General features: G+C 38.3%; 1 protein-coding gene across 1 annotated transcript; it reads right to left on the bottom strand.

Moving 5' to 3' along the window:
* Window positions 1-160: 160 nt before the first annotated feature.
* GSPT1 (G1 to S phase transition 1) lies at window positions 161-23,274 on the bottom strand. Its single transcript, XM_082772494.1, has 15 exons — window positions 22,827-23,274; window positions 11,653-11,700; window positions 11,212-11,253; window positions 10,253-10,480; window positions 9,204-9,237; window positions 7,694-7,771; window positions 6,344-6,524; window positions 5,852-6,006; window positions 4,451-4,591; window positions 3,585-3,678; window positions 3,164-3,244; window positions 2,188-2,361; window positions 1,674-1,763; window positions 1,232-1,400; window positions 161-654 (listed from the first exon to the last, which is right to left on the bottom strand). Exons 1-15 carry the CDS (start codon window positions 23,116-23,118, stop codon window positions 602-604), a joined length of 1,860 nt encoding a protein of 619 aa, XP_082628620.1. The 5' UTR covers window positions 23,119-23,274; the 3' UTR covers window positions 161-601.
* Between the last annotated feature and the right edge of the window lie 277 nt (window positions 23,275-23,551).

Raw genomic sequence — 23,551 nt, 5'->3', positions numbered from 1 at the left:
TGCCTAATTGCCTCGTTTAAAACTGTGTGTGTGGGGAGGCTGAGGAGTTTAGAAAAATCCAGATAACCAAATATCGAGGTTACTGGAAAGTTAAAAAGCTAATGCAACTGTGTTACATCTGGATAAAAAACATTATTCAAAAGCAATTCAAATACCGAAAAAGATTTCAAATTGAATAGTTTATTAACATGGTAGTCATCTTTGTAACATGTGCACACACACTCGCACACTCTGAATGATCTGCCTGGAAAAAAAAAAAAGGTCTTCATATATATGTTGGGGGAAATTAAACATTAAAAATCCGTTAGATTTTCATAATTATAGGCAATTATGTCCACATCACTTACAAAGCTATTGCCGAATCTTTCCAAGGAAGCAGAATTTGGGAGAAAAAAAATTTGGGGGGGAAATTCAACAGTGGCATAGCAGAGCTCTCAATATGAGAAAGCTGACATAATGTGGACCTTTGCTGTGAAATTTGTCTTTGCAAAATATGGGGAGAAGTTTATCAATGGGCAGAAAATAAGAAGGCGGTGTGAAGTAGGCTTTTGCAGAGTCGATTTTCCTCACAGTATTGTGCGGGGGTCATTGAGAAAAATGCTTAGTCCTTCTCTGGAACCAGTTTCAGAACTTTTCCAATTGCAATGGTCTTACCTAAACCAAGGAGACAAACACTACAGTTACATATATTGCGAAAAAGCATAAATCTCTAAGAACATGAAAGCTTTCCCCATACATACAGGCTCTCCAGAATACTAGAAATAACACAGAATAAATTACTGTATTGTAAGACGAAAGCACAGCAAAAACTTAGAGAAACTGTCATTTTCACAGGAAAGAATATAGTATGAGTTGTGGGAAGTGTACTCTATGTTCATTTAAGGAGTGCAAAGCAGAATCATTCTGCCAGACTTGTTTAATGCTTTTAAAGGTAACAAACTCCCTTATCTTTTCTGCATTTAAGGTTCCAGGGTGCGTTAGGAAAACAGTGCTGCTAATTTTTCAGGTTCAACCATTTGTTTTACAATGCACATTATTCCTCTAAAATAAAACACATTTCTTGTTACCAGCAGGAACTCTGCACAAAAATTTACTTATGTTTGCTTTCCATTGTTATACAGATACACTAAGTTCAACTAGATGCCAGCATTTTAATACTTCATTGCCATGCATGATCTATTTGAAATAACTGTATTTTTGTAGCAGTTAATTGTTGATCAAGCACTCTTACCCTCATCTCTTAAGGTAAAGCGACCCATCTGAGGGAAATCTTTGAATGTCTCAAGGCAGATAGTTCCTGCTGTCCTTAAACGGGCAATGCATACTTGATCTTGTTTCACAAAGCGTGGCCGTGTCTTACTTTTTTCTCCTGTTTTTTTGTCCACCAAGCAGATTAAGGCCTGTAAAAGAAGGGAAAAAAAGATGGAAATGTTGTCTTAGAGAGGAACTTCCGAGACTTACTGCATAAAGATAATCCATCATTACCTACTGCACTTTTCAGAAGGCTTATGCTAACAGTTGCAGACATTTTTGGTTGTGTTACAGTACTGACCAAAGATTCCAATCGAGGCTGGAGCTTTGTTATATTAGTCACTCCAAAGAACTCTTCACCCCAAGTGCATTGTCTGTATTCACATCACAACAGAGCTTACTGATATTTTAAGGACACTTACTGTTATCTCAACTTCTTCAATACAGGTGTGGATGTGCAGCACAGCATTATAACCTGGACAGATAATGGATTTGTGCTCAATTATCACTATCTGTAAAACAATTAAAAATAAGTTCATTTTTCCTCATTTTAGTATAAAAGAGCATAAAATAACTGAATACAGAACTATATTAAAATGCATATTTCAACAATACACAAACAACATATTTGTTAAAGAGATGACCAAATTATTTCTAATATGAAAGAATGAAACATTGTCATACCAAGGTCTTTCTTTTAAGATTAGAGGTGACCAAAACTTAATTGAGAATTTCCGTTCAAAATGGATGACATTTTCAAAAGTCAGACTGATGATGTTGGAATAGGAATGTAATTGTCAATTTAGAGATTCGATAGCAAATGAGAAATCTCAACTGAAACCTAGAACTACTGAAAATCGGATTTGGTGAAACACAGGCAAAATATTTCAATGCAGTTTCCCCACTTACACGGTAACCAAATGTTAATTATTCTACCTGGGCGTCAAACGTGCGTCCAGAATGACACAAGTTGTTGGAATCACAGAGAATAAATCCTGGAAGAATCTCTTCCTCTTCAATTCCCTTCAGTCTGATCTTTAGATTTTCACCTGGGGCTACTGAATCAGTTTCTACATCATCAGAAAGGATCCCAAGAACTTCCACATTGTGCTGAAAGCAAAAATGCAGTTTTCAATTATTGAATATTTCAGCTGGGTAAAAAAAAAAAAAAAAAAATCACTGATATGACAGGATTTTAAAGAAACCCAAAGTCTAAATCCATTATATTTAGTTCTCCAAGCTTCAGAAAATGTAAAATATTTGAATGACTAACGTTTTAAACAGCATATTTATTCAAATAGACCTCAATTCATATAACTCAATATGTTCAATGGAAAGCAAATTTCAAAGACATCTGCTATGTCTCAAAGTGAAGTTAGTTTAAAACTTACGAAGTGATGAGAGAGACAGACATATTATTGACTAATTCTATAACAGTTTGGTTAAAAGCATTTAGTTTCTCAATTTCTCCCAAATAATATGTCAAGCAGTGTTATTAAGAGCTATTGTCTGTTACAGTTTACTGTTTGTATCCTTTTAACTTTTTTTCTTCCATCTGGCAAAAACTTAAAAAAAAAAAAAAAAAAAAAAAAGAACAAAAAAGAAAGTTTTGAACATTACTAACCCACAGCAAAAGAAGTCTGCATTTGTACAGAAGGCATACAAAGTAATACACAGTTCAAACAAACTATGATGTGTAGCCCAGCAATTCAGTTTACTGAGGATACATAACTTGAGTTCCAAATTCTAAGGAAGTCAATGAGACACAAACACATACTTGGGTACATTGCTCATATGAGATGAGTGCTTACTTCTGCTCAATTAAACAATAGGAAGTTTTCTGATTTAAAGTAATATATTTAAAAACCAAGCTGTTTTCAGAGCAGAATTGTTCTAGATGTCTAATCCATACCTTGTTTGGCATCATCACAAGCTGTTGTCCTTTGCAAATAGAACCTGATTCCAGCTTTCCAAGGACCACAGTGCCCATATCCTTCAATGAAAAGAAATTACATAAAAATTACAAACTTTTTTCTAAAGAGTCTGTCTCTTTAAAATATCATACTTAATTCTAAGTATGATTACCTAACCCTATGAAGTTATATACCACTGCAATATTTAATATTTTGGAAGCTATTTTCATGAAAGATTACCAGTTTTGAGTCTCATATAACATCAAATGAATTACATCCCTTCCCCGCCACTATTCCACTGTTGGAAATGTAGACATATCAAAGAAAACGGATACGCTCTAACAATATGGTAAATAGTGCATTTACTGCTTCCTGAAAATAGTACATTTATATTTTCAATACTATTATTTTAAATCATACCTTATATTTATCCACAATTGGCAGCCTGATTGGTCCATCAGCTGAACGGTTGAAGTTTGGCAAATTATCCAGGTAGGGAATAAATGGTAGTCCACTAAAAGCAGAAGGCATTTGTTTCAGTTACATGAGCACCCATCTATTTAAAAATTGCTCAGAATGGATAAATGCAGTTTCACAAAGATTTTCATTCTGTCATCATTAAGTACCAAGACCTCTTAGACATCTATATCTATCATAAAAGTCCACCATTAACATTACCCTAAATAACATGTTAACACCTAGGAAGCACATATAGTTTTAAAGTTACAGTCCCAGGCATATTTCACATACATTCATTATCCCCTTGAGAATCTTGCTGGATTTACTTAATTTGTTTTGGATATGCAAAACCATTAGCTAGTTCCAAATAAGATTTTTTTGTTAATACATTTTAGCTGTCATGAACAATATTGGAAAATATGAAACCCAGTGGGAGACAAGACTTGCCACTAACAATAATCCATTTTCAATCAAACTGTTCATATCAAACAATTACTCATCCTAGCAACAGGTCCAATGCAGCATCACTGGAAAATTCACATGATGGTATTGCATTCCATTTCACAAAGCCAAAAATTAATAAATACTGCTAATATTTTAAAGAGTCTGCTAACTTTAATCTTCTGCAGTTAGCAAATGGTTTTATTTGGTTGATTACATAGCTCTGTGTCCTTGTTGCTGTGATCCCATTTCCTTAAGCACTTCAGCCAGGAATTCCTGAACACAGCTACAATACGCCATTCTATACTTCTTCCTAACTTCACTGTAGCATTTTGCTTTTATTGAAACATAACTAATATAAAAGTAATTGAATTTACAATACATACATATACCAAGGGCAGAATTCTGACTGTTCTTTAAGGTTTGCTCCAGTCAGTCCTGAGCAGGGCATGAAATGAATATCTTTTTTGGGATTGAAGCCAACTTTCTTCAAAAACGGCACCAGTTTCTCTTTACATTCCTCATATCTATTAAAACGACAAGCACATTAAGATAAACTGAAATTATCCAACACGACATAATATTATGCTTAAAAACAACAACAAAATCAGACTTGTTTAATTTTCGTGAGTTAAGTTATTCTCTAAGTAGCAAAACTAATAGAATTTGGTGGCCTGTTTTCATCTACTCCCCAATCTTCCAGCACAACTCGGTATTGCTTACTTCCCTCATTCCTCTGCTCCATAAAGTACCACCAGTTCTCTCCCAAATACCCCAATTACTAGGCTGGGTAAGCAACAACACATGCTGCATCTGCTTTTAAGCTAGAGATACAGGCGAAGGTAGCAAGACAGACCAAGCAGACAGCTACTAAGGTCATTCTGTGGGCTTTCACCCTAGCAATAGTTTTCTCTCTTCCAATCTTCTGTATCGTTTTGTAAAAACTTACTGCTATTTATATCTATTACAGTTCTTCCCCTCAGTTTCTGATGAATTTAATAATGTTAAAAATTGAGGAAGGTTGGGGCAGGACCAAGACAGCACAATTGGCCACGCCTTATCCTCTTAGCAAACCAGGCTGATGCTGTAAGTTTGCATAATCCCTCATAGCTTTCCTCAAGAACTTTCATGATTCTTGATAGCACAGCAAGTTCTCTGACAACTCTTCTTATCATACTGTAGAAGGAAAAACTGTATCCCATCACTACACAAGTATCTCTAGGAAAGGACCAAATTATGCTTTTTAGCATCCAGCTTGAAGGGACAAGAAGATGTGACAGAAGCCTTAAAAAGACCTAAGTTCTGACACTTAAGAAAATTAAAGCTCTTTTGTAACATTTGAGCATTAAAGCAGAAAAGAAGAACTCAATCCTTACTATTACAGTTATTTAAGGATTACATATTGTCTTTCTAGTTATTTTTACCTGGCCCATAACACTGCAAGATTCCCTTCCTCCCTCCTTCTCAGACTGCAGTCGTGAAATACTTATTATTTGCTTATTCAGTTCAGCTTATCGTAAAAGAACAACTCCACCTTGTATGCATCTACCCTGTGTTATTTGAACAGGATAATGCTGTTCTCACCAAACCTAAGATACGAGCTTTGCAGAAACGTGGCCAAGCAATCAAGAATCTGGCAAACTGAACTACTGAAAGCAGAGTCAGTTCCTTTCAGATTCAGTATAAAGCCTCTAAGTTTCCAGCAAAGTGGGATACAAAATTACTTTGGTTAGGAATCATTTCAGTATCTTTCACTTTTTTTTTTTTTTTTTTTAAATCAAACTCACCTTTCATTACTCCAGTTTACAGTTGGATCATCCATTTTATTAATAAGAACTATTAAATGTTTTACACCTGCTGTTTTTGCTAGCATGGCATGTTCTCTTGTTTGTCCACCTTTCTCAAATCCAGTTTCAAACTCTCCTTTTCTTGCAGAAATAACCTAATTAAAAACATACATTTTAATAAAAGTTCTACAATTTTCTCAGCAGAAAAACAGACAATGGGTAATATCACCTTAATCAAAAATAACTTTTGGTAGTCAAAATTGGTAAAAGCTTTTAAAATACACTGGTATAACCTCAGTATTATCCATTAGTTTCTGCTGGGACATAAAAAACACATGAAAACCGTGGACAATTTTATGAAGCTGTTTAGTTATCCCAAAAAAGACTCACGATTTTTAATTTTTGGCCACTATGACCAATGAAATGAGTAAACCAACAAAAATCAAAAGCCTAATTCCACAATAAATAAATAAATATCTGATTTGTCCTTACCAGCACTGCAAGATCAGCTTGAGAAGCCCCACCAATCATATTTGGAACAAAGCTCTTATGCCCAGGAGCATCTAGAATAGTGAAGTGTTTCTTCTCAGTTTCAAAATAGGCACGACCCACTTCTACTGTTTTACCTTTGTCTCGTTCTTCTTGGTTTGTGTCTAAAGCCCACGAAAGGTACCTACAAAAAAATGACGAAATATTGTTTTATATTAATTTTTACTAAAATTAAGTATGAAAATCCGGTTATCGTAACATCTTTTTTCCACTCAACACTTTTAACCACATTAGCACTGCCAAACTAAAGCTTGTCCAACACCAATAGTCACTTTTATTGAATATCTAGTAAGCCATATTGCCTAGTGCTAGCTGTCCTTCACATAGACTTGTGCAATTCTGAACAACAGTTTTCAATTCCTAACTTCTCCAGGTATGATCTCACCTCAAATACTAAAGTATTAACCTTTGCCTCAGTTTGAAAGGCAGTTCTGGATCAAATAAAAAAAAAATCCTTTTTCTCAACACAATTAACGCAAAAATTAGCTCTGATTTGCATATTCTTATTGCCTCAAACATAAACAGAAGTTGATGATGAAATAGACAGTATTCATCCTATATTCATACCCATCCTATATCCTTTATTCATCCTATCTTTGATCATATCAATGCTTGTTCCTTCCTAATTATATTTTATCCCACTGACAGACAACCAAGTTAGACAAAGTTAGACAGATGAAATGAAACTAAAAGGTTCCAAAAGCGAAATCAGCTTTCCAGAAACTGAGGGCAAAAGAAGCAGGATGCTATATGGGCTGTATACAAACACACACACACAAATAAAAGAAAAACACAAACAAAGCCCCCAAATCTATACATGGGAGTAGCATCTTCTTACCCAGAGTAAACTTAACAACTCTGGACCTTGTATCTTCGTTTTTATATGAATAAATACTACTGCCAAAACCGTTCACTTGCTCTCATCTTGCATCTGCCCTACTGACTTATTTGATCTCTGTCTTCAAAACCTCTCTGCTGTTTACAGGTAAAAGACAGATACAATAATCCCAAAAGCTTCTGCCTTGTACTCCTTCTACCAGATAACTAGGCACTTTCTAAAAATAAAAAAAAATAAAAGAACAGCAAAACCTGTTGCAATGTGAATTGTGAATCACACTGTTTTCATATAGACCTGGTTAAAGAAGTAGTGGAGGAAAACAAGTGATTCCTCCCCCCACAAACCAAATCAATTCCAGCAATAATAAATTTCCACGGGGACAGAGATTAAAAAACAGTTTGTTTTCATCACAGCACAAAGTAAAAAGCAGACTATTATCTTAGTAAGTTTCATACCATGTTTCTCTGTTTTTTTCTTTAGCTTCTCTTTCGTATTTTTCAAGTGTTCTTTTATCAACCATTCCTGTCAAATACCTAAGAAAAAAAAAGCAATTTTACATAAACAAAAATGTAATTAAGTAGTTACGCAATTCATACAGATTATTTTGGAAAAAAAATAAAAAAAATCGAACAGTCTGATGTGAACAGCAGTGGAATTTGTTCTCTGTAGAAATCCGCACAATTATCAGTAAAAAGTATGACACTATTTCTTTAGCTGAGATCTTTTTTTTAGCCTCTGTAAAACGTTCTGCAGTGGCAAGTTTTGAAAAGGAAATATGTCTGCTATGTACATGTCAGAGAAATCCAATCTTTCAAAATTTGAGTAAAAATTGAGATAAGAATTTTTAAAATAAATATAAATGAAATATTTCTAAAATGTAAAGAAAAATATTTTTGTTTTCACTCCTTACATAGAAGAAGTAACCTGATATTTTAAGAGAGATCTTTCAATTATCAAAAGAGGTACGTGAGGAGTATACAGTTTTATAACATTACAACTTTCAGATTTTTCACTCAGGTATTTTTACCTGATCTTCTAATAACAGTAATCTGCATAGTTTACAAGGAAAATTTATAACAGTAAATAAAGGTTTACTGACAACTTGATTACCCTCTTTCCCCCCTCCTTACAACAAAGGGATCTTCTGCAAAAATGAAAAACAGAAAGATTCCTACAGAGAACTTTAGGAACCTAACACACTGGTAAAAGTGTTAAGAACTGACATCTCCTTGTACACAGAGAACAGACATCAGATAACAAAATGCTAATTTGCTGTAGTATGAGCAACAAATGTAGCATGACAGTTCCGACATTCCAGTTTGGTCAAAAACAAAACAGAATGAAAATGCCAAGACAAAGACCTCCCACTTTTCCTGAGAATATTATTTTAAATCATAGCAATAGTTTGCATCAGCAGGATAGCATTTATTTCTTCATGTACTACATTCCATTTCTTGTTTTTGACAAACTGTAAGATTGAACTGCATTGCTTTTGTCTCATAAGAGTATTGCAACCTCTAGATGCTGTTTGTAAAACAGACTTAAAAGGTTAACTTTTTATTTTCATATTTTAAAATACAGTCAAGCTTGACGATGTTAACACTAGGGAATAAGCATTTTCTTTGTAAATTCTCACAAAAAGGACAAAGTTTAACAAATGATACAAAGCAATTTCAACTACATTTAAAAGTACAAAGAAAAACAGAATTATGCTCTAAAAAAGCAAGTTTTAAAATTTAATAATGCATGCTTTTGCAGTTGTTTCCATTAAGTGAAACTTCTAATCTTAAATCTGCTGGAATTTAAAAAAATCCAAAGAGAATAAGCAACTACACTAAATAGACAACGATATTTTATCATAAAAATATTAATCTATGATGATCAAATACAGAAAGAAAATATTTTATGTAATATATATTAACCCACAAAACAGATCAATCTCTTAAATATTTTTAGTTTCCTTACATTATTTGTCCTCCAATGGTTGACTTGCCAGCATCTAAAAAAAACAAGGAAATAGTTAAATCATTCACAATTTAAAATAAAATCCTAAGAAAAAGGAAAGTAATTAAGATCAATGTCATCTGATTTGTTTCCAAAGATGCCTTTCCTAATTCTACTTTTTTGAAGTATCTCTCAGCTTCCCTTGTTTCCACAAGAGTTCACTGTCAATTCAATTACTGAATTTTGAAAATCATGTTTTTGATACATATCAACTTGGCATCATCTGTAATCAAAGAACACCCAACAAGCTGTGATCCAGCAAAAGCATGGGTTAAACATGTGCAAAAGCCCTTTCCCCGCTTCCTTTCTCCCTTGTTACCAACTCCTATAGGCTACTCTTCAATATTGGGATGTATCTCTGCCCACTGCCTCTTTATTTTGTGTGACTCAGTTCTGAGCTTACCCAGCTAAGTTACAATGCTTTTAAAGTAATAAGTCTATACATGTGAAAAATCTAGAGCTCATGATTCAGTCACTCCTAAATACTTTTGACATCACTTAAGATTCTTCTGGAATTTGTTGAAACTACTCAGCTGGGATGCTGTGCTACAAATTCTTACGTATTAGCCCTATATTAAGTTGTTCCATTCTTTAGAGATCTGTAATTTTTAATCTTCTGAACATTATTTTCTGATTTAGTAATTACTAACAATAAGAGCTTTCTGAAATTATTTAAAGCAGAAAAGAAGCATTGTTTTCTGATTCTGTCCTTTGGAACGCTAACACAGATACATAACTTTGGCATTTAAAAGGGCAGGTACTTGAGAAATCATGAACACAGATGCTGTTGTGTCCATGAAAACCCAAGCAGTACCTTGTCACTCTATCCCTGAAAGATCTGCTTTAAATTATTTATTTTTTCCAAAGTAGCTTCATTAAGATGAATGCTCCTACTACCCTCAAGACAGGATGAATATATGCATTACTAGAAAAAGCAGGATTAATTTCTAATCCTTTCACCTCGTACACAATGCAAAGATTCAGTTACCTCCCATTCACTTACAACTTACCTACATGCCCAATGAATACTACATTTACGTGCTCTTTTTTAGGAGCACCTGGTGGCGCTACAACAGATTTAGGTTTTGGTATTTCCTCCTCTTCTTCCATCATTTCCTGAGCGCTTTCTTCAGAAGGCCCTGAATCCACTGATGGACCACCTCCTAGTTCCGCTTCACTTGTTTCTTCTTTGTGGTCCCATGACTCTTCTGGGGACATTTCTGTCTCTCCATTTTCCACTAAAAATTAACCAATTAGATATATTCAAATAGAACAAGAAACTAAAAGCAGTGACTACTGAGAAAAGCTTCCACCCCTCAAAATGAAATGACAAGATTTCAATTATTCAGTCTGTTAATGTATTTTTCTGTTAAGAAAAAAGGCAACTGCTGCTTGTTTCTGAAATGGTTATTTCTTGGAGCTTTCAAACTTTTTTTGCATGCTGACATCAGAAAACTGATTCACAGAACTGAAGAGACTTCTGTTTTAATAAAGTAAAAACTTAATGGGAAAAACACATCTGAAGATCAACACAGTCTATCTTGTTGGTCTGAATCTGTAGACAGTCATGTTTAGAAAGAAAAAGGGAGAAAGAATGGTTTAAGTTCTCCCATAAGCCATACAAAGAGAATGATACAATTTCCATGTTCTGATTATTCATACTACTATTTTATGTTAGTTGCCATTTCACATGTTAGTGAGACTATTTTGCAATATAAAATGACTTTTGAATGAAGAGCTGATGCTTTTTTCACTGTTCAAAGTAATCTAAATGCATCTGTCAATGCATACTAGTGGTCAATTATCTCTTTGCTAATCCAAATATAAAGACACAATGAAAAACAGTAAAGACCAAAATACAATGGCTCAATAAGGTATTCTTCAATTTTGTTTACAATGATTCAGCAAAAGCACAGTAATTGTTATTTTGTAGCCCTATTATAGTGAAATTGAACAACTCTCATCTTACCAACAGATTCTGAAATTTCCATGTTAGCAGCAGCATTTGAACCTAGGGAAAAAAAAAAAAGAGGAATCACAAACTACATCTATTTACCAAGACAGCATCAAGAACACAGAGTAATAGAGTAAATTAATAAAAGGATAGTTCAGGTGATTGGACACTTTCCTATGCTATTTAATATAGACATTCAGATTTTTAAATTTTGCTTCATGCAAGCTTTATGGCCTTCAATAAACCAGTTGGTCCTTGTGTGCTTTGCTTGATTTGGTATAACACTGTAAATAACCACTGATAACCACACTGCCTTACAACAGCAGCATGGTGACAAAGAATGAATATTAGAAAAGGATCGCACACATTTTTAAAAAGGAGATGCTTTGCAATAATTTTGTTAAAATTTATTTAATGGAGCTACACTGCATGTTGTCAGAGCATGAGAACAATTACCTTCACAAGAGGCTGTCTGCTCCTCCGGAGAAGCTTCTACGGGTGCACCTGCAAAGAAAAAAGTTCAATTTTTAAAATATACTGTTGTAACCAATTTCTACACTTAGACAGCAAAGACCATTCTTCCAACTTTATTGCCAAGTGTATTTAACAACCAAACCCCAGCAGTACTAAATATAGTTTCAAAGCACAAGTACTTCTAAAGAACACTGCTTAAAAAATTTCAAAGTAAAACATCAATTCTGAACAGTTCCATCCCCAACTCCCCCCCAAAAAAAAAAAAAAAAAAAAAAAAAAGGATACACTTATCAAGTTCTAAGGGAAGTAATTTTTCTGCACATAGTATTGTACCACCCCACACTTTGGGGGCACACTTGCTATTTTAAGTGTTAGTATCTAACTGATGTTTAGAAACATGGAAAACCAGTTTCACTGAAACAATGTGTTTGCCGCATCACAGCTGTATGGCAACGTTCTCCTAGCTTCACCTTCTAGGTGTGCCTACAATGCTATTGGGACTCAAATTTCACATTCTTCATAGCTTGTTTCAATGTTTTTAAGTTCTTAAAATCTTCTCTAGTTATTAGGGTCAAGAGATAATTCATTCATATACCTAGTGAGTTTGCCAGTCCTCTTAAACACTGTAATATAGCCATGGTACTCAGAGAGCAATCTCACCAGTTGTGTGTATCAAGGCCACAAGTAGGTTATTTGGATAGATCAACCTCCTTAAGCACTCAACGATGCCATTAAACTATATGCTGAGGTATAACTAATTACTAAACCTACTAAGAGTGGTATGTTCCACTTAACAATTATACCACTTCAAGTTTAGGGACGTCGTTCCACATAATCAAGAGGCATTCTAAAATTATCCCTAAAATCTTAACCTTTTTATTTTTACTGTGGTATAAAGTACACTTCAAAGTTCTTTGAAACAAGTTCATCTCCTTATTTTTTTTTTCACCTAACATATTCATACCCTCTATGTAACTGTACTGCCAGCTCTCCTTCAGCCCCACTATAAAAATACAGACCTTAAAGCATTACTTGCTCTATATGCATAATGGGACCTACAGAATAAAAAAAAAAAAAATCCCTCAAAGGAACAAAAACATGTAGAGAAGGACCTGATTCTAAGCCTCTTTGCTTTAGCATTGTTTGTGTATTTGCTGCAGACTTCTATAAACTGGAGCAGCGCTGGAAAACCTGGAAGAGGTCCAGATGACAAAGCTTGCAGGCAGGGTGAATGTGGGTCAGAGCATAACACCCAGTGACCAGCAGCAGCAGAAAGGGCACAGCAACACAGACAAAACTGTTCAGAACAAGGTTCCCTACACTCCTGTATCATATCATACATGATCCTCATGCCAGGGTCCCAATACCACAGGAATAAAGCTTTAAAAGAATGATTTCATAGAGTAAGGAAAAACATACGGGTAGAATACCTTGAAAGTCCTTGCAAGAAATATTACTCTCATTTGAGAGCTGGAAGAGACCCAAATCATCCCACTTGAGCGTGGTAAGCAGGTGGCACAGAATCTAGGCATGAACCAAAGGCCTGTTTTGCAACGCTTCAGAAGACTGTTGGCTATTTCACACGTACTGTGGTTGGCCTGCAGAGCTTTCATGACAGCGCCATTTCAGCAAGCTCAGGATTTCACTCCTGAAGTCTCTCCATAGTGAAAAACTTCTTACATGACAGTACTTACACGCTTGCCTCAAAACAGAAGCTCTACAAGTAGCTGAAGAGTTGCTTTAACTTTTAAAATACAGCAATCAACCAACATTCATAAAAATTTTGGTTCTGATTTTCTGGTATGTAATCCAACAGGCATACAGACTAGAGAAGGAAAGAAAAGTTCCTTCACAAATAACAGATGAAATAACAAATTGTTAACCTAAGAAGTATGGAAACAGAGTTCATTCTCTCAAAGAGCAGCACTCCTGAAAGCATGCCCATCTGTTAAATTTTATACAAATCTAGGCATGCTAGAAAGAAATCAATAATATAGTTTGTGTATGAATGCCAAACAGTACTAATGCCACACAGACACAAGGGGCAAGAGACATTCAGCTATTTCCACAGTCACTGATTAAATTCTGGTCATTTTGATACACAAAGTGGGAGACACATTTTGCAAGAGGACTTCTGTATATGAAATACACTGAAATATGCACTGTTCCTTCAAAGCAGGAAAGGAATACAAACCACTCTCTTAAAGAGTGCATTGTAGAGAAACCAAGTAAAAGAGAAATACTCTTAATTTCAAGAAGAACAGGAATTAAGTGATAGAAAGAAATCCCTTTTAGGAATTGCTTACTTCTGTTCAATGACTTCAGGTTAAGGCAGGTTATTCTGGGCACTGGTGCATTGCAAACAAATAGACGAGAGAAGTCTGGGCTTTGAAGAGTCAGATTTATCATTTGCTCTGTGTGGAAATGAGCAAATCCCCTGCAGCACGCCTGAAGACAAGCACCCCAAAAGGATGCAGTTCTACTGCTGCTTAAACTGCTGGGTTGCCACGTTGTGCTTTTTTTCTGTCCCTTCTGTTGTCAGCCCTGGTGCACAGACAACCAATGAAGTTCCACAGACAGAGCTGGTCTGACCAAAAACTGAACTAGCACAAAACTCTTTCAACCAAAAAACAGATCAGCTCTCTAAAGCAATTTATTAGCTGGTAGATAAGTGCTCCTGGTGCCATGACAGAGGTGACAGAACAGCACTCTCAATAATTCAAGGAAAAACACCTTAAGTTCTGAAGCAGCCTAGGGAATCTGTGGATCACAAAAAGACAATTTTCAATCTAGTTTAGATAGGCTTGCTACCTAGGACTCAGTACTGCATTATGACATGAAAAGAGGTCCAAACTCCATGCTGTCTCTGCAGCAAAACATCTGGACAAACCCAGTGAACTGAAGTAACCTTGCTCATTTTCCCCATGAGGTAAATGTCATTGTAACAAAATGCCTTTAAAGGCAAGGCAAACTGAGATAGGTTCTAAATTGCCCTTGTAATTTATCCTATTCTCTCCACTATACTCAAGCAGACATGCAAAGTTTTAAATTTGGTGTTTTCTGGAAGTCAGCAAAGTAAGCTCAACATTTCAAGTTGAGCTTGACAACTCTAGATCCTCATCTGCAAGCGCTCTTCAGACAGGATTCTTGTCACATGAGTGGGATTCAAAATGCAGCTTGCATGAAATACGGTTTTAAAGTCAGAACATGCCTTAAATGATGTCAAATTGTAGTTAAGTAATGTTTCAAATTCTTGGCTTTACATATGGCTAACAACAATTAGATTTTATATAGCATCCTTCATACTCCATCTCTCCTCAAACTGTAAGTCAGGAACTGCTTTTGCATTTCTGACTCGCTGCATTACAAGAGGCAAGCACTTTATCTTCAGTTCTCTTGAACATCAGAGCCCTAGGACATTTTTGTTTTAAATCAATGCTGAAGGTAAAAGTGGATACATATGTTACATTAATCTACTGCTAGACCATTAAACAAGGACTTGATGTAATTCATAATCTCATCTGAAAAGGTAAAACTTTTTAAAACACAATTCTCTGAAGGAGTATGCATGGTCCCAATGAGTCCAGAAGTGCACTGTTTTTAAAGCAGGATGACTGGTCTCTTAAAACCCAGTTGATGTTCCCCCCAAATAGTGCAGGAACATACTTTGACTATTTAATTCATTCTGTGTTCTACTATAGCTGATGCATTTGTTGTGTATCGCATCCAGTTTTGTACTTGCATGTGTTTTGGTTGTACAATAACCAAGACTGCACAAGTAGAACCAATTAAAAGTTAAAGTATGTTTTTCACTCTGAAAATATTGTTTTAAACTAGTATATAAGCCAGGAACATAACAACATCAGCAGTTTAGCAATTTCAACAGAAAACTGCTTTAGAATTAAATTTATATTAGAATGGAACAAGATTTTCAAGTATGGGCCAGGTATAGCTGGTATGCTGAGGACCAATATCAGAAGTGTTGTTCCAGAGACAGGGTAAGGCCTGCCGAGACCCCTCCACTTCATCACACAGCACTGCATACTGGAGCAAACACAGGGTCACAGCTGGCCAGCTGTGGAAAGAAAATACAGAAAAAGAAGTAGCTAACTACAAATGGCATGCAATCAGACGTTCTGCCTCCCGCTAGCCAGAGTGCACAGTGTTACTTGCTGGTCTGGAAGAATGTGTGGCACAACAGGGTCGCGGTTTAGTGATGGGACTTGATAGGTCAGGCTGATGGTTGGCCTCAATCTTGAAGGTCTTTTCCAACCTAGATGAATCCGCAGCTCAGGTACAGTCTTACAGCCAAATTCAAGTGCCAAGCAGTAACAACAGCTCCAGCTACACCTGAACTGGAGCATTTCCCAGACGCACAAAATAAGCAGATAGCTATCTCCACATAAGCACATCCTATTCAGTGGGAACTCCCCAGAAGCAGCTACTTGAAGCCACAGTGCAAATGCCTTCATAGAGTCAGTTATCATGGCTTGAAGAGAGGCCGCAGTTTGTCTCTCTGCCTAACAGAACTCGGCTCCCAGGCTGCTCTGCCGCAAGAGAGATAAGAACCTCAGCAGTGCTGGTACCTGACAAGTGAGGTTGAAAATGGGGCTAGCAAAATGGTTTGTACAACAGAGCATAAAGGGAAAGGATAAACAACAACAAGAAAAAAAAAGGGGACAAATTCAGTTTGAAACAAGTCTCATCTGCAAAACTTAAGATGGTCTGGACAGCAAGTGTGTTGTTGCTGCTCAAACATAGGCAAAAAGTTCCTTCAGAGGAATTCCTAGAAGGCTAGGGAGTAAAGAAATGCCTTACACCCACCTTACGATTTCCACCACCTTTTCTTACTTGTGGTTTGAATATCTGAGTTCAGTGTATATTTACAAAATAGTCATTGTCTCAAAAATTTTAATGAATTACGTAACACGCGTTTGTCCCTAACCTTCTCCCTTTTTTCTCTAAAAAGAAAGTATAAAGAAAGTAAAATCACACCGAAGTAGAAAATTAAAGGTCTAAGTCAACCCACAGAGCAGAAGAATCAATAAAAGATTCTCAGTGGACAAAAAACAAAAGAACATTCTAAGCACAAATAAATGCTAGAGCTAAACAAAATATTTCATACTCAGTATTTTAAAATACACAGAAAGAAAAGGTTTTCAGGAGTTCACTGTGAGCAGTAAAGGCAGTTGTTTTGAAAGCTAACTTATATCCAAAATTATTTTCTCCTCTTCTCTGCCCTGTTTCATAGCCTAAGACCCAGCTTAACCAGGGGACAAAAAGTATGCCCAGTTTTTACAATGAACTGATATAAAAGCAGTTTTAAGAGTTTTAACATGACTTCATAATATTAATTAAAAATATTAGCACTTGCTTTGCATTCATATGATTTTACTACATTCTGACTTAGCAAAAGACCCACCTTTTTCCTTCCTCAGTGAGGACACACCTTACGTTTATCTTATCTAAAGACAACATGCTTCTTCATAACTGAGTCTAAAAAGCTTATGGGGATTTTCAGGGAATACAATGAGAAAAACCTTTTCCTTACAGCCAAGTATCTGTGCTTAATTGACAGTTTGATTTTTCAGGCAGATAGTCAAGAAATCAAGCTCTGTATTAAGCCATTTAAGGATTCCACTCTTTCATGACTATATCTCAAAAGCCTGTAGAAACAGAATAAAAAATAAAAAACAAGTATATCCCACAGATTTTTAGAAAGTTAAACCCAGGGTCTTAACATTTACACAGAGAGTTCCGCATCATGTGTAACTTGCCCCAGGCTGTTTTAGAGAATGCATTTTCAATATTCCATCACCTGTCCCGAACGAACTTTTGTACTGAAATTTGATCAGCTTCACTTTCACATAAACCTCTTCAAAGCAGCCAAATTTCACTGATCAAATTTTGACTGGTTTATTCCTTCATAATAGAACAAAACCATCTTTCTATTTTGGCTTCAATCATCTGCGTCTCTTACTTCTGTGTGTCTCATCACAACACTGGAAAAAAAGCCCCAAATTCAGTAAGTGAAATTGTAAAATGAAACTGCTACTAGAATCCAAGAATTACCCCCAAATTATTTGTGTTCATTTCAATAGAGCAGCCAAGTCCCACGGTCAGCAGCCTGCACATAGACTCCAGGACAGTTCATCTAATCCACAGCCTGCTCCTAGTGGTCTGCCTTTTATTGGAGTCAGGCAAAGGCCACAAGCCTGATGAATTATTCTAACAGGAACAACACAGCGCTGGCTACCTGCCTGGGGGCAGTTCAGACGTGGACAAACACCATCAGTGCAACGCGCTGGCACCTTGACTGCACTGTATGTATACACTGTGTCTGGTAATCGAGCGAGCCTGTGCCAAGACACAGCCTTTCTCCATGCTGGCCAGGGTACAGGAGGCGATGCAGCCCATCCGTCTGGAGAGGCTGATACACAGACCACTGATCTGCATAGTCAAGTGGTGATGCAAATCAAGACTTGCTTTTGATAATGACAGGAATTTACACCATACATTGGCATTCACAATACCGCATTAATTTGCTTTCATGTAAGCAGTTCAAGTTTACAATTATGATCTATGAACAGTGGCATTATCAGCTCTGTATTTCTGAGTAAATCATCAGCATGTGGCTACTCAAATGCTGGTATGAGTAAACTACATAAACTTGCATTCCTTTATATGCTAGCTTCTTGTACAGGGACCTACCAGTTTTTGGCAAAGACTTTCTTTGCAGGTTCATATGCAAAGTGAAGTCTGGCGAAGAAGAGTCTTAAAACAGAGAACGAGGCAGAGCAAGAGATGACCATTTTGGGGGGAAAACATGATGACACCATCCTACTCTGGAAATTATAGGCTTCAGAACTGAAACAGAAGATACTAGAGGTCCTTTCCTTGCTTCTGGTTGTGAAAAAAAAAAAAAAAAAAAAAAAAAAGAAACAGTGGAAGTTCCAGCTAGCTACAAGGTCAAAATAAAGGCTAGGGAAAACCAAAAAGATAGATGCTATATCCACTTATTGAAAGCAATTGAAGAGTGAGGATGTCCAGCTGCTTGAACATAACTATTTCCAAAGTGCCTGCTGCAGGCCAGTGAGGATATTTAGGGAGTGAAACAATCTAAAAGGCATCGAATCTTAAACAAGATGTCTGCTTTACTCAAGACTGTATGGTCAAGTTGCCCAAACTAGTCATTGCTGAATGCACTCAGAAGTTTGCTTCATGTGGCCAATACACATACTAAAAGAAACAACAGCGCTAATGCCACCAAAAGGCTAAACATTATCTTTCCTTACTCCAGCTGACATGTGTCACGTACATTTTGTTCACGTTACTGTTCTATTACTGACACTTTTTTCTTACCACAAGCACTGCATACTTAAAAACACTGAACAATTCAGGTTGAAAGGGACCCCGGGAAGTCACCTAGTTCACTCTCCTGGTTCAAAGGAAATCAACAGAGAATAGTTAAAAATGACTTCAAAAAAGGAGAAAACCTAACATAAAATAAAGCCCATACAAGGGAGCTGTGATCAATTCTACCAAAAATCCTGTGAGCGTTCAAGAACTATGACAAAAATGTAACCACAAAAATGCAAGTTGATGCTGCGTTTTCAGAGATTTTTCACTTGGATAAGCTTTGTTTGGATCTCAGGTATGAGAAAACAGAAGCCTTATTAATCCTAGTAAGAAAAAAATATATTGTAACTATTCCCTGGTGTCTGGAAGTAGAAACAAACAAAAATGCAATTGTATCTTATACAGACTTACAAAATTAATAAAGCATAATAAGAGTAAGTCATAGGTGCTACAGAACAGTGAAGCTGCAAGATGCAGTTGTGATCAGGAACGTTTAGAGGCACTAAGACAATCTACTGCCATTTTATTGACTATCACACCTTGGCTTAATTTAGTTGAGTTTGCTAGTCCAGCAACTGCTATCTAAAATAAGCTTTCCTAGAAGCACAACTTGTCCATGATGTACTTGACATGACTCACTGGAACGTACTCCGGTACAGGGATGTCTGTTGCAGACAGAAAATCCAGAAGCCTCTATTTCACATTTCTGATGGAACCCAGAGGTTCTAAGCAAATGAGTTAGACTTTGACACAATTTGATAAACACAGGTCCTCACAAAGTACAACACTTGGAATAGATTTTTTTGAGCTGTTCCTTAGGTTCAGAAATTTAAACAACGTGCTCTTTTCGCATGTAATCAAACGGTAATTTAATTCCAAACTAGTTCTGAAACATCTGCAAGCAAAAATTACATTAGGGGTAAACATTGGTCAGGTATTCTCCCTAACACACGATTTGCAATCAAACAAAAAGCACACACAGGACATAACTTTTAAAGTAAACTACTTGGAACACAAATCTCAGGAGTCTCACAGTTTTAGGAAGTTTGCATCTTGTTCTCTGACTGGTTTCTGTGAACATTATTTCAGTGCTCTAGCCATAATTTACAGAATTCTTAGAAGTATCAAGTTATTGCGCCTAAGAAGAAACACTATTACATACTACCACCAGACAACTGAGATCAGAATTTTTCTACATCCATTGCTGCCACTGCACATCTATCTTGACCTCCAGCATCCTTTGAATTACTGAGAAATTATGGCCCAAACAAAATTTCAGCAAGAAAGAAAGTTTTAAGGAGAAAAGCATTACTAAAACTTAAGTTTAGGCCACGTAAGTCCTTTAGCTGACAACTAGATTTTTAGAGTCCTCATAAGAATCAAGATTTATTTCGGCTCTTGCTAATACAAAACAGGTATTTCTACAGACCTCAAAACAGATGGTAAATAGAAGTATTTTTTTCTCACAAGGTAATACAGGATGCGTGCCATGGAACACCTAATTGCCTACAGGAGCAATAGCAAACTGGGTTGCTGAAAAGTCACCTATTCAGCACCATTGTCTGGTCACGTGCTGTTCTGACTTATTTCCAGAGCAAGCTCCACCCAGCTCTCCTAGCCAGGAAAGTAGTTGTCACCTTATATGAATATCTGCCAGGACAAGACTGTCAATTATTCTTTAAGCAAGTACATCGGACCTGGAAAAGTGCATAAAAAAGACAGAATTCCAGTGAAGAAAAAATGGATGGGGGGACACCTGCAGATTTGTGTCTGCTTAACCCTATGGACACCCAAATCAATTATAGAAACTTCAACTTATAAAACTTAAAGAAGAATTCTAAACCTTAAAGAAGATACAGAGGCAAGCCAAATTCAAATCAGGTAGATCACAGCAGTATAAAGGAAATATGCTCAGCAACTAAGATGAAGAAGAAAAGCTATTCCTGATCACTCCAGATGACCAACAAGCTTTCAGTAAAGTTGTCTTCAACCTCTGGAAAGGCAGTAGCTTATCATGAACCTGGCAAGTAGCAAAAGAGTAAAGAAAAGGAAAGCCTGAAGAAATAAATACAAGCAGGTGAGGGAAAGTAACTTAACTCTTAAATTAGGAAGCCTTAGAAGAAATCTTACAGAAGTAGCCAGGAAGGATAATCAATTATTCTAACATTCAAAACTCCAAGGAAGTTTTTAGTCACAATATTGATTACAAAGTGAAAAACAAACTTTGATGCATGTTGTAATAATGGCTGAAAAACACACCAGAATTAATTTTAGAAATTATTTAAAAGGTGTATTGTATGTTCAGTGCAGCCTCAAGCTATCTGCTCTACCTTCACACCAGTAAACCTTAGCATACACAGTTATTCTAAGCAGGATCCAGTCGTTGGTCCATGGCTTCTGGAAAACATATTTTCATGCACTTATACATTGCCTACCTACAGAGCACACAGGCTACATTTTCAGATTAGAAAACAGAGTGCTGCAGAGAACACAGAATCCTAACATTTACTCTAACAAATAAAGGGGTTAATATTCTGTTCTGCAAATTTTAAAGCATCACATATAAAAATTACAGATTTCAGTTGTTAACATCAGATGACTAGATCCTAGAGAGTGCAAGACTAATTCATATATTAAACCAGTATGCAATAAATAATAAGCCACAATTAACAGGAAATCATAACAAACACGATGTAACAAGTAGTAGCTTTAGTGAAATTAAATTACTAGAATCAATATCTAAAGTATGAGTTTGTTTTACAATGTACCAATAGAGATAGAGAAAAATATAAATTAAAAAAATAGTAGAGCATTAAACTACCATACTTAACCAGGTCCCAAACTCCTTAGATGTAATGTGACATTAAAACCCTGCCACAACGCTAGCTATCATGTCTGATGTTTGGGAGGAAGTGCAGTCTGGAGCTGGAAATTAGAAAGTAGCTCTCTTTTAATTTCCCATATGCAAAGTAAATGTAGCATTAACACCGTTTGCATACACAAGGATCCTTTGAAATTAAAAGCAGGGCAAATTTCAGGGCCTTCCATTGACTGAGGCCAGCCGGACAAACCTCCCTCCCCTACTAATCTTTTATCAGCATAATATTAGAAAACAAGTTAACTACTCGGTGCAATCTTCAGGAAGGCATTGAAGACAGGTCTGAAGCAGGCAGCAGCTGCCATTTTCCCCACTAACATTTCGTCTATCACCCCCCAAAACCTCCGGGAACTTCCCGAGCTGCTTCAGCAGTAGCTCCGTGCGCCTCCCCCGGCTCGGGAAGGGCCCCCCCGGAGGGCAGGGAGCAGCCGGACCCAGGGGGCCCCTCCCGCTGCGGGGCAGCGCCCCGAGACCCCCCCAAACCCCCGCGATGGCCCCGCTGCGTGGCGCCCCTGCCCCAACCCCCTCAGCTCCCCCCTTAGCGCACCCCCGGCTCCCCTCAGCTCCCCCCCCCTTTGCCCCCCTCAGCACCTCCAGGGGCTCCCGTAGCTCCCCCAGGACCCCCCCTCAGCTCCACCCCCCGATCCCCTTCAGCTCCCCCCTTTACCCCCTAAATCCCCCCCTTACCTCTCTCAGCTCCCTCCCGACCCCCCCTCAGCACCTCCCCTTATCCCCCTCACCCCCCCCAGGACTCCCCCCAGCTCCCCTCCTTACCTCCCTCACCGCCCAGGACTCCCCCCTCAGCCCCCCCCGAACCCCCATTAGCCCCCCCTCACCCCTCCCCGCCTCCCCCCGCCCCTCCCGCCCGTCTCCCCCCCCCCCCCGGCCCCCTCCCGCCGCGGCGCCCGGCCCCGCTCACCGTGGGGCGGCGGCGGCAGGCCGGGCGGGGGCGAGGGCGGCGGCAGGCCGGGCGCCGGCCCCCCCCTGAGGAAGGCCGGCACGAACTCGGCGGCGTGGACGTTGGGCACGAAGGGCTTGGCGTTGACGTTCAGCTGCCGGCTGAAGGCCGCCCCCAGCAGCTCCTGCTGGGCCTCGGCCTCCCCGCCCGCCGGGGCGGCCCCCGGGCCGGCTGCGCTGCCCGGCTCGATGTCCGCCTGCTCCCAGCAGTCGGGAGCCGAGTCGCTGCTGCTGCCGCTGCCGTTCGCCTCCATTTTGTGGCTGCCCCACAAGGCTCCGCGGCCCCCAAGCGTCTCCCAGCGGCCGGGGGGAAGGGGGAAGCCGGCGGCGGCACCGACTCAGCACTCGCTCCGCCGATTCCGCGTGTACTCCGCCGCCCCGACGCGCAGCGCGGTGTGGCCTGCCGGAGCTCCCGTACCCCTCCCCGCGGCCTCGCCTGCCGCCATTTTGGTAGTTTTTAGCTCGCCCGGGCCTCGGCCCGCCGCGCGGCGAAGGCGAGGCGCGGGAACTACAACACCCATGGTGACTCGCGCGAGCTGCTCTCGGCCCGCCTCCCCGGAAGAGATGGGAGATGTAGTTGCCTGCGTTTTCTACGCGCTAGGAAACTACGCTTCCCGTCAGCCTTTGTGCCGCCCTTCCGTTTCTCCAGGCTCCGCCTCTGCTTCCGGGGGGCAGACGGGACATGTA

This window comes from Aythya marila, assembly GCF_965140915.1.
Source record: "Aythya marila genome assembly, chromosome: 15".
NCBI lineage: Eukaryota > Metazoa > Chordata > Aves > Anseriformes > Anatidae > Aythya > Aythya marila.
Note: the sequence above shows the minus strand (reverse complement) of the source record. Positions and strands in the feature narration are given on the sequence as shown.

Coding starts and splice junctions, on each gene's coding strand:
- GSPT1 (XM_082772494.1), bottom strand. CDS start 23,118: ATGGAGGCGAACGGCAGCGGCAGCAGCAGCGACTCGGCTCCCGACTGC. Junction 6,525..7,693: donor GAAAAAAACAGAGAAACATG/GTATGAAACTTA, acceptor ATTTTTTTGTAG/GTACCTTTCGTGGGCTTTAG. Junction 6,007..6,343: donor AAGCTGATCTTGCAGTGCTG/GTAAGGACAAAT, acceptor GTTTTTAATTAG/GTTATTTCTGCAAGAAAAGG.